The sequence below is a fragment of the Mercenaria mercenaria genome, chromosome 11, assembly GCF_021730395.1.
Source record: "Mercenaria mercenaria strain notata chromosome 11, MADL_Memer_1, whole genome shotgun sequence".
NCBI classification, from domain to species: domain Eukaryota; kingdom Metazoa; phylum Mollusca; class Bivalvia; order Venerida; family Veneridae; genus Mercenaria; species Mercenaria mercenaria.
This window is the reverse complement of record NC_069371.1, coordinates 4,954,591-4,970,052: the sequence shown is the minus strand read 5'-3', so window position 1 is coordinate 4,970,052 and position 15,462 is coordinate 4,954,591. Positions and strand designations below refer to the sequence as shown.

The window sequence follows — 15,462 nt, the reverse complement described above, 5'->3', positions numbered from 1 at the left end:
ATCGGCGACTGATATGTACACAAAATCTTGTCATATCGCTGACACCTTGCTAGATCACCTTGGTGACATGGTATTGTACAAAATCGATAATCCGCAACGACCAAGGTCGCTAAGCCCGCCCGCTTAGCTCAGTAGGTAAGAGCGTTGGTCTACGGATCGCGGGGTCGCGAGTTCGATCCTCGGGCGGGGCGTATGTTCTCCGTGACTATTTGATAAACGACATTGTGTCTGAAATCATTAGTCCTCCACCTCTGATAATTCATGTGGGGAAGTTGGCAGTTACTTGCGGAGAACAGGTTTGTACTGGTACAGAACCCAGGAACACTGGTTAGGTTAACTGCCCGCCGTTACATGACTGAAATACTGTTGAAAAACGGCGTTAAACCCAAAAACAAACGACCAAGGTCGCTGTATTTTCACGCAACGCAGACTCGGATTATAGGCAATACATTAATTTAATTACTGCCAAAATTGCTATTAATGTTGTGTCTCAAATTCTGCCGACAAGGAAAGTATCTTGAGTAAAACCTGGAACAACTGATACGTATTAGACCTTCCTGGTAAAACAAATCGAGATCTTTAGATGTCTTTACATAAAATATATTAAATATTTTTGACACTTAAACATATTGTTTGAAAATCAAAGGCACCAATCATAATGATTAAATTCAACGCATAAAATGTAGAAGAGTCCGCATAGATTTTACAGATCTAATTAAATTAACAAGTATTACAGCTTCTACATAAAAATATATACTAAGTAGTATATAGGTGACTCTGATATTCTTAGTTTGAGGAGCGGGGCTCAAACTTACGGTCCATTGTTTCATATTAATCAAACGTACCGCTGATGTTCAAACCAGGACTTCTTGCATTGTGCAAGAAACACAGGCAGCAGCCAATTTTTATGGTGGAATAGATTCTTGCCAGATATGGGCGCCAAGTATTTCCTTAACCTCCCTAAGACGCTGACTTGAGCCCGAGAAGTTGTCAATTTTTGCAATTTTAGTAATTTAAACCTCCAGAACCACTGGGACAATCCGAAATATTATCGAACCTGGCCGACATATTGTGTCCCATTTCACGGTGTAATCCAGTTTGGTAACGATTTGATTAAATCTGCTGAAATTATGGAGGGTACAATATCAAAATTCAAGGTCCAAAACTCCATAGACCTGGAAGAATCAAGATGCGGTCGCTTGTTATCAAAGCTGGCCGAGATAGTATGCCAATAAACATAGGGACTAAGTTTTAATATTGCATAAGAACTGTTCGAGTTCGAGAGCGGACATTCAATTTTTACAATTTTAGGCAATTCAATGCCAATAATGTCAGAATCACTGGAAGTCAAATAATTATTGAACTTAGCAGACATTGTGCCCAAATGAAATTGTTTTGACTATATTTCAACAGTTTAAGGCTAATGTGGGTGATAAAATGAAGTCTAAAAAAAGAAAATAATTCTTTAATTTCTTTTCGCCAGTCATGTGATTTACATGGTTCTGTGTTATTTGTGACTGCAATGATAAATGTAGAGCCAGGGGAGGTAATCACAGCTGGAGATTGAGAGGATCAAGCTGGATACCAAACTTGGCCGAGATATATGACCATAAACATTGTGACCAAATTTGGTGAATATTTGATAACAATTCTTCTATTTAGGGAACGGACACTGTCAATTCTTGCAATTTTGAATAATTAAAGGGCAACAACTCCTATGTGGCAGCTAGTTATCAATCTTGGCCAAGACATGATGCCCATAAACTGGTGAACATTGGAGAAGAAATGTGCAAGTTGATAGCCGACAACTTTTGTCTCTCTGTCCATTGCACAAGTTTATAACAAGAGCTGTCACAGGAGACAGCGAGCTCGACTTTTCGATGCTGGATAGTGAAATTGGGTATATCTGAGGAAGCTGGAGTGTATTCCATCCATCCGCCCAGACAGACCTAATCTACAAGCTGGATTTTCCTTCGAAAACCCGGCAAAAAAATGAAAGGGGGGTAATTCATGAAATATTGGCAAAGAGTTATGACCCTTGTGCCATATGATGTGGGTGATGATGAGGAATAACTGTTTTAAGTTTGAAGCAAATCCATCAAGTAATAACAAAGATAGTGCAAAAACTTTAACCAAGGAGCGGAAGTAGAAGGACACTGGGCCGAGTAGGATAGCTCTCCATACTTCGCACAGTCGAGCTAAAATGGATTCTTAAAATTTACAAAAGACATAATGATTCCTAAGTGAACTTAACCTATATCGCAGGACTTTATGTTATAAGCTTACCACGGCAACTGTTTCCAATTCATATGAAGGAATTCCACCAAAATTACCAGTCAAGATAATATGAATAGTGTCTTCCCTTGTAAAGGTCAATGCTTGAAGCTCAAACTATATTTATAATGATTTCAAAAGTAACAACAACATAAGAACAGTCAACAAATTTATTGTCATATTTGTACACAATAAAACTGACATTGATTTGCAAAATATGAACACTAAACAATATACATTCGCTACGATATAAAAAACATTTACACACTAAATTTTTTAATTGAACATAAATTTTCCATTCCTATGTTTGATAATTCACTCTGTATCAATGTAAGAATTAGCTAAAACTAGATCTTTTATAAAATATCTTGACTCAAAACACTGGTACATACATAATGTACAAGTGTACACAATTCCCCAGTACTGTTTGATTTTTCAATATTTTCCAGTTCAACACATAATGAAATAATAATTATGTCACCTCAGCCAAAGAATGTGGTAAATTACTTCATGTTAACATAGTTAACTGCTTTTGTTACATATATAACCAGTTAACTGCATCTTTATGTTACATATTTAACCAGTTAACTAATTTTTATGTCAGCATAATTAACTGCTTTTTTATGTCAAAAATGTTAACACGGCAAGAGCCCTGCATGTCAGATCATCACAGTGACAAGTGTGTGAAGTTTCAGTCTATCGCTGTCAGTGGATACTAAGATACCAAATTACTTACAAAACTTAACCAAAGCAGTACGCCAACGCAGTCACATATACATGGGTGAGTGCAACAGCACTACCTATTCAAATAGTCAAGCTAAAAAGCAGTTAACCAATTTTTGTGCCAAGGTGACAATATCTGAGCAAGTCATCATTCAAAAGGCCCAGATAACAGGCAAGAACCGTGTTATTTTTATAAAATTCAAAAAAACCCTGATAACAGACAAGAACCGTGTTATTTTTATAAAAGTGAGTCCAAAATACAGTCCATATTATACAGAATTATTTTATTCTATCCTTATTTTTCTCAGTAAATATGGAAAGTGTACAGAAAAGCCTAGATTCTATATCTATATTCCAGGTAATTGAAACAAATGACAATGCAGACATACACAAAACAGTGAGTCACTGAATTTCGTTTATTTGTCCACAGCTTTTATCATTTTGCCATCATGGGAATTTGGACCAAACATACTTTGCACAATGTGGATTACCGATCAAGGGTCAAACTCGTCACATGTTTTCTATTTATTATTAATTACCTTTACAGCTGAAATCAAGTACCTCCCTCCAATACCAAGGTAAGAAGCATGTTACTCTATATAACCAAACTTCAACTTAAAATGATACTTGGTACAGGTATTGTTTATTATATATATATATATGGGCCGTTCCATGAGAAAATCTGTATTAGTGACACAAAAATCAAAATTGGGATAACAAAATATTCATGAGGAACATCCTTTGGCCTTTCAAATCTGAAAATTTGAAGTAATTATCTTCAATACTTCAAGAGTTACAATGCTTTTAAGTGAGACACCAAAGGCATTTTAAGACGTGACGTAATGAACGTCACGGAAGCAGTATGACGCCGCAATGCATGGTGTGTTTTTTAAAGTCATTAATGCAACATATTATATGTCTCACTTATTAAACATCATACATTTGAATATTAAGGACAGTTTAAGATGATTTTTCTGAAAATTAACTTATCCGTATGTTTTTGGTTTCATGACGGACCATTATCTATACACCTCCATGTCTTCATGATGTATACATGCTTTGAAATTATCGTTGCCATGGCAACACAAATAACATTTATTTGTAAAATATGGTAAAACTGTATTTGCCTTGGATAACATTATTACAATAAAGTTGTTTCTAGATTTTTCATGAACATAAGAAAAATAGTGATTTTCCAGTATTTTAAACTACTTATTATGCAATAATTATATCATGTCACTAATACAGGTTTTCTCATGGAATGCCCCATATATTGACATAGCCCCATATATATGCTGACATGATATAAGCATTTAACAAGCATTTACAGAGAACTATGCAATTTGAAAAAGATTTTTTGTTGTTTCTATTTATTTAATATTTGCAATGAATGATCAAAACTTCAAATTTACTTTGACACAAACAAGGTCGCATTGTGTTTGAGTCTGACATAAAGCAGTGAAAAAAGACTGCTAAATGTGAACAGAATATTTCTTAGAGATAACCAGAATTTAAGTTAAGCAAGTTCTAGATACTAAGCTTCAATTGTATATACATTACAGGAACACAATTTTAGCACCGTGTACTGCAGCACTGCACACTAGCCAAGACAGTAGAGCATGTGTTCTCAAACTATACAAACAAAATATTCAATACTTTTCAAATATTTTTAAAATGTCTGCCTGTTAAGTTCAGAAATTTCTCTCTGTTTTACAACATGTTAATTAATAAGTCAATGTTTCTGTTATGGTCAGTTTTCCATTACATTTTGTTAGGCAATACGAAATCAACTGTACATTCTCCAAAAATTAAGAGAAAAATGCTGAAGCAGCTACAAGAGACTTGAACAGATGTTTTTAAAATATAAAATTCACTTTACAGTATGTCCATTAACAATAAAAACAATAATGAGTTACTTGCTGTTTTTTTCCCTGGTGTCAACATTAACATTTGTTGTGGCTGAAGTATTGTTATTTTGTTTTACTGATAATCCAATCATGTCAACAAACTATGTATCACTGCTACTTCTTCAAAACTAAATCCATCATGTATAAAGTTTTGTTCACTTGAATGTTATATATGTACAGAACTATTATTGCAACATGCATAAGCTTCTTGCCTATGATGAAAATACCAGTAAAAATTTCTCATTCCAACTTCAGACAAATTTTTAGGTAAAAACTGGAGCTATCACTGAAGATGATTAAGACCTTCAGATACCTACTTTATTCCGGGATGGTTCCACAGACACTTTCTTTAAAACTGATGTTTTCCTTATTGCCAAGTATAAAAAAACATGATAAAAATGGGTGGTTTTATAAATTACACTTTTTCAGACTAAAAAAATAACAATCTATGAATATTTCTCTCCTCACCATATGCAAAAAGAAACTGACAGTTGGCTACAAAAGAAACACCTATTATACGCAAACTTTTCTCACTTGTGCTCTACAGCAGGTAAGTCTAGTCGAAGAAAGCTGTCAGCAAGTTAAACACATCATGTTAAAGCAAACAACAGACAAACTACGCTGTCATACGCAGACAGACATAGTGACAGACAGCTTTCACATTCATTCAACAAATGATTACAATGTAAACACTATCATGAAAATATGTATTAATGAGAATCATGAAAATGAAACAAATACTTTGGCCAAAATTCTGGCTGTGATTAAGTCAAAATACATGAAAATATATACCCTTTGACCTCATGATATAACTGCTAAGACTTTTCTGTCATTTATCTTAACTTTTAAAAGTATATCTGTATGTAAACAGAATAATCTTTTACACATAGATTTAGGACTATTACTATGAGATCAAATGAATTCCCCACTTGAGTCATACAGCATAAAGATCTTGCACTTAAACTAACAGGGACACATCTCCATATTTTTCTATATATTTTGTCTTAGTTTAGAATGTTCATTTGTTTGTCAGTAAATTAATGTACTGTATCAATAAAGCAGTACAAATTCTACTGTATCAATAACGCAGTACAAATTCTACTGTATCAATAACGCAGTACAAATCTGATGCAAAATAGAAGGGAGATGACCTTTCTAACATTCTCATAAAATATCATCACAAAATACTGGTGACATTGTGACGACATTTTTTTCTGTTTCTGTTTAAAAAGTTTTGATTTTAAGATGCATATTTGGAGACGTGTCCCTTTGAATTAAAGGTAGAAATTGGTAAATTTGACAAATCACACAGAATTAGGGCTTTATTGAGCAAAAAACACATAGAATAGCATTCTAGCTATAGACAAAATGTAGATATGCTGATTTCTTCATCATATTCACAAAGAAATTGAAATTCAAACTTAAAAACAATGTTGGTACATTGTACATGTTTACTTTTCCAGCAGAAACATGTGTAAATATAAAACAACTATAAATATATGACAATTTGTATAATGAAATAATGAAATAAAAGAGATGAATAAGACATTGAGTCTTTATATTTAGAGCAACAACATCTTACAGCTACCACTTTAACAAAATACCTATTTTTTCTTACTTTCTGAATGTTTAATATTTTTCTAATCTCGAAATTTTCTCAGCCAAACTCTCTAAAATTAGTTATTCAAAATGATCTATTCTAATACATACTTCCTCAGATTTCTCTTTATTTGTGATCAAAATATGTTTGATACAGCTAAGCAATGTTTTCAACATAGACGATAGAAAACCTGAAAACTCCAAACTGTATGCCCGTGATATGAACACAGTAAACATAGTTATGTTATTTTACCCAATCAACTGTTTGAAATAACATGAACTAAAATTATAACAGGTCATACTTCAGGATTTAGCATTACATCTTTCAAATTTGCAATAAAAGCAATTTTACATTAAAGCATTCTATATTCTGAAGTCATATATATAATTTCTTTCCTTCTTTCAAATTATATGCTACAATATAAGAACAATCTGATCCAGCGCCACCTTTAATTGTTGTCAAATGTACACAAGGCTGAATGGTGAAACACCGTTACAACAAGAGAGAAGCCTGTCATTCAGTTCATTTTTTTCAATCTAACTTCTGTTTATAACATCAATGACTATTTGTTGTTGTTATTAGAAGTTACATAAACACAAGAGAATGTACAAAGTTTAAGAAGCTGGTTGTATGGCTTGGCTTTCATGGTCTACATTTCACTTCTATCTACGATGTCACAATGGTAGCTTCTTTGATGTTGTTAACATCTATATGAGTGAATGCACGATGCACAATATCTATGAAGTAGTTTGTAAGGCTTGGCCTACACGTGTCTATATATCACTTCTGTCTATGACGATGAGATGATGATGATGTTGAGGTCTGTTTAGGATTCCACGGTAACATAAATGGCCTGTAAAATACAATAAGCCTGTATGAATCTTGCTAAAACAGCTTAAACACTGTAAAATCATTAATATTTGTGAGAGACTGATATTGGTGGATTTTGCAGCTGAGTCAATCCAATTTAAGCCCGACAGGCAAATTAAATACCCATTTACATTGTATTTTATATTCAACAAGAGCTGTCAGTGGACAGAACGCTCGACTATTCTCAGTGCTTGATAGTATAATATAAGCTATGAATAAAACTTTAACAATACAATAAGCATATTCTAAGTCGAAAAGGGGCCATAATTCAGTCAAAATGCTTGATAGAGTTGCCTCCTCCTTTTTACAGACTGGGGTCATGATGGTAAACAAGTATGCAAAATATGAAAGCAATATCTCAATGGACTTTGAAAATATTTGGGGTGATACGCAAACTTTAACATTTATTCTAAGTCAAAAAGGGGCCATAATTTTAATTAATTTTTGGAGTTGTAGTGACATATCAAGTTAAATTTGTTGACATTTATTCTAAGTCGAAAAGGGGCCATAATTCTGTCAAAATGCTTGAAAGAGTTGCCTCCTCCTTTTTACAGACTGGGGTCATGATGGTAAACAAGTATGCAAAATATGAAAGTAATATCTCGGTGGAGTTTGAAAATATTTGGGGTGGTACGCAAACTTAACATTTATTCTAAGTCAAAAAGGGGCCATAATTCAGTCAAAATGCTTGATAGAGTTGCCTCCTCCTTTTTACAGACTGGGGTCATGATGGTAAATAAGCATGCAAAATATGAAAGCAATATCTCAATGGTCTTAAAAAATATTTCTGGTGGTACGCAAACTTTAACATTTATTCTAAGTCGAAAAGGGGCCATAATTTTAATTAATTTTTGGAGTTGTAGTGACATATCAAGTTAAATTTGTTGATATTTGTCAACTAAATTCTCAATACATATCAATGACAGCACTGCAGGGAAACCATGTTAACTCACAGAGAACTTACACACTTTGGTTCCCTTCTGAAGAAGCAAACACACCTTTTTAATGTAATTCATGCCTCAACTGTTGAGGGAGTCACATCTTTATCAGGGAACTTCCTCAGATTTAGGTAAAACATGACAAATGAGCATGTATCAGAGCATGTGACTGTCTAAAACTTTCTCAGATTTAAGAAGAGACATAGAACGAAAACATTGTATCTTATTCTTTATTAATATTTATATACAGTTACAACATTTTCGCTCTCGGGCAGGGGTTGCGCTGTCGGTCACCAACGGTGCCAATTGTGACAATTTACAAAATATGGCTCTAATTTGGATCAGTTGGTGAAAGTCTCTGGTGACAACAAAGCGAAGATCGGGCCGAGACATTTTTTTTTTCAATGACACATTCAAATGATATACGAGTCAGCCCATGATAGGCAAACATCTGACAACTGTGACAGTGTCTGAAACCTGTTTCAGGTCTAGTTAAGATAAATCAGCATGCAACAGATGTTCTTAGAACCTTTCTCAGACTTGTAAAAGACAAAAGGTAGAGACAAATTAGCTGTAACAGCTGTATTTAAAAACTTACTCAGATTTAGTAAATGGTATAGGCTGTCCAAATGCTGTGACAGGTATCTTGTCTATTACTTCTATATGTGTAACTGAAATCAGAACAAAAGAAATGGTGATTAGTTAACACACATACTACAGATAAGCAGTATTTTGGTAAAAAATAATAAAAGGTCTATAGAACAGAAATCTTTATTCTGAGCTGAAAAAAAAGATAAGCTTTTTTAACTTTGCTTTACTTTTGGGAACTATAGCCAATAGGATCAATATACAGATTGCCAGCTTTTAAGATAGGGCCAAGAATACTTCTTGTATGTATGTGAGGGGGAAGGGTGGGGGCAGACAACTTTATGTAATTCGCTTATAACTGTTTCAAGAATTCAAGTATGTGAACACTTTAATAATTTTTTACTTTTAGTGTTAACAACCAAGTTCATACAATGTAAAGATACTCAAGTAAGAAAATTTCAAATACTTGAGAAGTGCTTGCTTCAAATAATATTCAATAAAGAAACTGAAATATGATTTGAGGAAAGTTTCATAAATCGACTCTATAGAGTATGTCCAAGCATTATAAGTAAATTCTCATTTATAGGTAAATAAAAATTCATTGCTGGACACCAACGACCAATCCATTTTGCTTCATTCCATTCACTGTAAATGCATTGCAAAGACATTTACTCAGAGATATCCAGTGATGAATAGATTTCAAAGCTGACCAAAGCAGCTTATAGTGATGTCTACAATACCAAATAAATGGATCATCAAAGACACACAAAAATGATATAACTATATCTGTATATAATCATACTAACTATCATCTAAACAAGGATAAAATGACTCGACGGGGTCCTCGGGCTTACGGTACTTGTGACGAGACTCTTGTTTCTGACGCAATCTCTCCATCATCCTCTCTTCTCGGAGACGCTGGTCATCCCATCTGAATACACAAACCAACATGATTTTACAAAATTATGGTAGATTCTATAGAGCATATTTCCTTGTTACAGTGTATACTAGACATATCTGTAGGTCAGTGAACATCAGATAGATGCAATAGTTAGAGCTGCTCATAATACCTAATACTGATTCAAAATCAGAAATGCGCAAAAGTTATAAAATGTTATATTCTTCATAAAATCTTAGAGTAACACAAAACATTATATCCTTATATGATTTTGATTCTCTTGTTAACATTTAAATAGCCACTCATATGTATATGAGCCGCACCATGAGAAAACCAACATAGTGCATTTGGGACCAGCATGGATCCAGACCAGACTGCCCGGATCAGGAACCATGCTGTTAGCTTTCAAAGCCTATTGTAATTAGTGAAACCGTTAGCAACAGCAAGGATCCTAACCAGACTGCGCTGATGCACAGGCTGGTCTGGATCCATGCTGGTCGCAAATGCACTATGTTGGTTTTCTCATGGTGCGGCTCCTATGTATATGTGCAATATTCCATACCTCTTTCGTCTTTTTTCCTCAATCTCAGGTTTTTGGTGCCGCCTCATGAAGGTCTCATCTTCATGGTCCTTAAAAGGGGAAAAATAAATATAAATTTAATTAGTTATACAATCTACTCCTGTACTCCTGATGCAGCAATAGTGTTCCTTTAGATATACTGTATAATATTTATTAACCTATTTGGCATGACAAAGTTCAGCAAAAAGAACATAGTACACAAGTAAAGTATAAGTCAAATATCCCTTCAGCATATATATAGCAGTTTTAGCCACCTTATAATACATGATGTAAAACCATCAAGTGATAACTGTTATATATTTGGGATAGGGGACCGACGTTGCTCTCACAACTCCCTTCTGGATATGCTCAAGGACCTTCAACTGCCCCCAGTAAACCAGAAAGAAAAGCTATATAAAAAAAATTACACTGAAACTCAATATAAAAACAAGCCAGTCCAAACCCAAATACATTAAATTTTCTTCAACCAAATTTGATAAATACTGTTCAAGGAAAACAATGATTTATTTGTTGTTAATATCTTCAAAATTATTTGGTAGGGTCATAAAGAATTTTCCCAACAATTTTTCAAAATGTATATATTGTTTAAGATCATCGTTTGCCCATACCTCAGTTCCCTCTATCACATATAAATTGGTGAATGTCTTCACTCGAAATGATGGTACCTCAACTGTAAAAAACAAAATTTGTTGTTAGTAACTATAAACCATTACACAAGCATGAATAGCTAATAGCACACTCCCGCATGTAAGGATCTGTAACGTCACCGATAAGGTCTGCGATAAAAAAATAGCACAGGACTCAATTTGCGGACAAACAATCAGTGCATTCATTGTACAGTAGCATAAGTAAACCATAGATTTTGCATTTAATTCGTTATTTTTATCAGTTCTAGCATACATATCGAAACAAATCTTTTTTTCTACTTTAATTTCAATAACTACAACAAACTATTTATTTTATATCCATGTTAGAAAAACATACCGCCTTTCCATCAATGTATGAAAGGACGATGTTGATTAATGGATGAAGTTATTATGTCATTCTGTTCATTTTGTGACACATTCAGTTTCAAAAAAGAATATTTAGAAAAAAATAAAACAACTCGAGGAAAAATGTATTAATGACAAATGGAAAGTCAAAACTGTATTTACAGAACAAAAAAATCCAAATTGTTCTTGGTTACCGTCATGCATTAACATTATATTTTTGTAAAAAAAAAAAATATTCCGTAAGTGTTTATAAATTTAAAAGATCCACTTGTGAATGTAAAAAGAAATCTTATGTTTTTATTGAAATTTCGAAATATGATGAAAAACATGTAAATTTTAAAGTAAACTGTCCACAGGGTTGTAGTAATGCTAATGCTAATGGTAATGTATTAGTAATGCATTATTGTTTTCAAATAATGCCAAGTAATGATTAATGCCACAATTTTAGCATTGAAAATAATGCTAATTTAATGCCAAAGTAAGTAATGCTAATGCTAATGCTTAGCATTACTTAGGCATTATTTTTCGTATCACTGGAAAAAAACATAATACACATGTATGCTGTTATTTACACAGGTTTATAGCAGTTCTCTAATAGATTGTTGTTTGATTTTAATAAACTGTCTAATGGTATAATTGCCTTTTGTTCATGTGCACCTGAAATATTTTGAAAAATACTTTAAACCTGTGACAACTCCAAATTGCATATTTTATAGCCATAGAAGTGTGACTAATTAGATTGTCACCCAAAATATCAAAGAATCTATTACTTTTGACACCTTTCTATCAATTAACAGTATGCCACTGATAGTGATGTTTAAGACCTTAAGGCAGCTAGCTTTTACACGTCATGTTAAATTAGGCTGTTAGGGAGTCATTAAACAGGTACTTGACTTTCTCCAACAATTTAAATCCTCATGCATGCTGTACTTCAACATAAGGTGTTTTGTTTTTATAAAGTAATGGTAAAAGAAAAAAATCAGATATAATACAAGGAAGTCATACATGTATTTTAATTATTAATGTGATGACCTAGGTAAACTAAATGAGTTAATGAAAACAAACAGTGTATGTGATAATAACATGCAATCATTCTCAAAAAGTAATGGGAATGCTAATGCTAATGCACCCTATGTAATGATAATTTAATGCATTATTTTGATAAAAATGAGTAATGCTAATGCTAATTTAATGCCATCTTTTTCCAAATAATGCTAATTTAATGCATTACTTTTGCAAGTAATTATTAACAACCCTGAACTGTCATACACATTGTTATTTTCGGCCACATATTTTGTTATTCGATGAAACAATTAACACCTCTGTGATATACATATGTAGCGTTTTATTGCAAATGACCACTTAGTGTGACATGTAGATATCTGACTTTTGGTAGTAATATTTAGATGTTATCTAATAAAACATGTTGCTAATCGAATGTAAAACCATTATTTTCTACCAAACCATGCATATATATTATGTATTTTCAATAAGGAAATGTTTGACGGACACCGACTACAGCTGAGGTCGGGGATCATCATCATGTTTGCGTCTTGTGTTGTGCGAATCAGTTGTTTAAAATGAAATACATGTAGTTATTGTAGTTATGATTTTGACTGTGCTTGACGTCATGAATCAAAATGATTTAGCATTAAAAGTTTTAACCACAAGTGCCCTTCGGTGTGTGGCATTCGAAAACATTGTATTTTTTTTATTTAGACTGTAAACCGTTCTTCTGATGCAAAATTTTAATAGTATTATTGCAGAATATGGGTTAATGTGTATGTAACATGCTTTTGAACAGTGCACTTTTTTTTTTGCCTAGTCGGCCCGTTTTGAATCCTCTTGTTAAAATCATGTTTGTATATTTGGTATATTCCTTATATTTCCAATACATTTCTTTAATTAGTTATTGTTTCATCTCTTCTATTCACTCTGTTAACACGTGCGACAATTTTACAATTTGGCATGTTACTTTTTTTAATTCCCTTCGAAATTTACTGAGATATTTAATGATTCGTTATATATAGAAAACGCTCCCTTGTCCGCAATGCGCGCATTGCATTATGGTGTTCCTTGAATTCTAGCAGTACATGCTCTTAAAGAAAGTTATCCTGTACACAAATCTGCATATCCGGACGGGTGTCAAATCTCACCCTCTATTATTAAAGGAGAAATTATGTTCAAAACTTACTGTCTATCTGTGACTGGGCACTTTTCAGTAATTCCGACCGAGAATCAACCTCCACTTCATCTGAGACAGGTTCATAATATGACACAAAATATAAATTGTTTGTTTCCAAGGTGTTACCCTCCCCTTCTGTTGCCTGTACTGATGTTATTTTACGTTTTCTATGAGATTCACGATACTTGTTTTTATTTATATCTAGATTTGCACTAGGAGTTTTTAAAAGACTAGTTTTAGGTAGATCAGCTGTCTTCTTTGGTTGTGTGGTGGTCTCCAGCTTCCTAAAAGCGGAAAAGGAGAAATGTATACAAAGACATATGAGTTCATAGTTTACAATTAGAAAATAGCAGTATTTCTGAATTCAAACAAGAGCTGTCACTAATGGTGACAAATGCACCCCCCCCCCGCAGCGCCTTGACCTTTGAACTGGTGACCCCAAAGTCAATAGGGGTCGTGTACTCAATAAGTACTATCAGCATGTGAAGTTTAAAGGTCCTTGGTGCAGTGGTTCGCGAGTAAAGTGCCTTCATGCAAACAGTTAACATTGGCCCCTGTGACCTTGACCTTTAATCTGGTGACCCCAAAGTCAGTAGGGGTCGTGTACTCATTAAGTACTATCAGCATGGGAAGTTTGAAGGTTTTGGGTGCAGTGGTTCGCGAGTAAAGTGCCTTCATGCAAAAAGTAAACATTGGCCCCTGTGACCTTGACCTTTGACCTGGTGACCCCAAAGTCAGTAGGGGTAGTGTACTCAATAAGTACTATCAGCATGTAAAGTTTGAAGGTCCTGGGTGCAGTGATTTGCGAGTAAAGTGCCTTCATGCAAAAAGTTAACACTGGCCCCTGTGACCTTGACCTTTGACCCCAAAGTCAGTAGGGGTCGTGTACTCAATAAGTACTATCAGCACGTGAAGTCTGAACATCCCGGGTGCAGTGGTCCACGAGTAAAGTGCCTTCATGCAAAAAGTTAACGTTGTGAAGAACGAACGAACGGACGGACAGTTGAAAACTTATATGCCTCCCTTCAGGGGCATCAAAATTACAAGTCTACAAGACTGATGGACAGACAGACAGACAGTACAAACACTATTTGCCATTTTGCCTCCCAGGAATATATAATAAAATGGTTAAACTGGAGTATTATGCTTTAGTTGAACAAGAATTATGCTTCAGTTGATCAAAGTATTTAAAATAGACAGTGTTAAAAATAGTTTTTTATTTTTTTAAAAAGACTCATACTTTCTATGAGACTGCTTTTCAAGAGGGCTAACAATTGGTTCTGTGTAACTCATGGTTCCAGGCTTCGGAGGAGGTGAGGTCACAATATGAGTGGAACCAGCCATTTCTTCTTTCTGTTTGAGCAGTGCCATTCGGCGCTCCATTCTCTGCAGGCGACATTGTAACTGAAAAAGAAATAAACAGAGTGATTGAGGTTTTGTTTAGTCTAAAGAGGCTCACAGGGAAGATCGGGTTACCCGACTGTGTTGTCTCATTAAATAAAGTCTTTATTATTATTATTATTAATCTGCAGCAACTGTTCCCACAGCTGGTAGCTTTTAATATATACTCCTTTCTTCAAATTTCTGTATGCAGTAAAATAATTTACTGTAGAATTACTTAATCCCAGTCCAGGCACTGGAAATTTCTGAGATGCTCTTGAGTGTCTCCCACCAAAGTAAGAGGTCTGTACTGGTTCTTCCCAGGAAAGACAGCTTCGCATGTACACCTGGCATGTTAAATAACCAGACTGCCTATTCACAAAGAGCTGGGCTAAGTTAGTCGGATAGGTCTGTATCTAATTTCTAAAAATGATTCTCTCTATCTATTCTGGGGGCTTTATCTCTGTCCCTCTGGTCAGATCGCTCTGTGTCTGTACTAGTAGAGGATAATAATAATTAAATACGAA

The 15,462-nt window shown here is 34.1% G+C and overlaps 1 protein-coding gene across 1 annotated transcript in view; it reads right to left on the bottom strand.

The window, feature by feature from the left end:
* Positions 1–2,430: 2,430 nt before the first annotated feature.
* LOC123532261 (male-specific lethal 1-like 1) overlaps positions 2,431–15,462 on the bottom strand; it is a 21,193-nt gene continuing 8,161 nt past the window's right edge. Inside the window, exons 2-8 of the mRNA XM_045313660.2 lie at positions 14,796–14,959; positions 13,565–13,839; positions 10,987–11,048; positions 10,361–10,428; positions 9,707–9,831; positions 8,911–8,983; positions 2,431–7,357 (exon numbers count right to left, since the gene is read on the bottom strand). Of these exons, the coding sequence (XP_045169595.1) occupies positions 7,285–7,357; positions 8,911–8,983; positions 9,707–9,831; positions 10,361–10,428; positions 10,987–11,048; positions 13,565–13,839; positions 14,796–14,959 (840 nt within the window). The 3' untranslated portion in view covers positions 2,431–7,284. The remainder of the gene's footprint in view (positions 7,358–8,910; positions 8,984–9,706; positions 9,832–10,360; positions 10,429–10,986; positions 11,049–13,564; positions 13,840–14,795; positions 14,960–15,462) is intronic.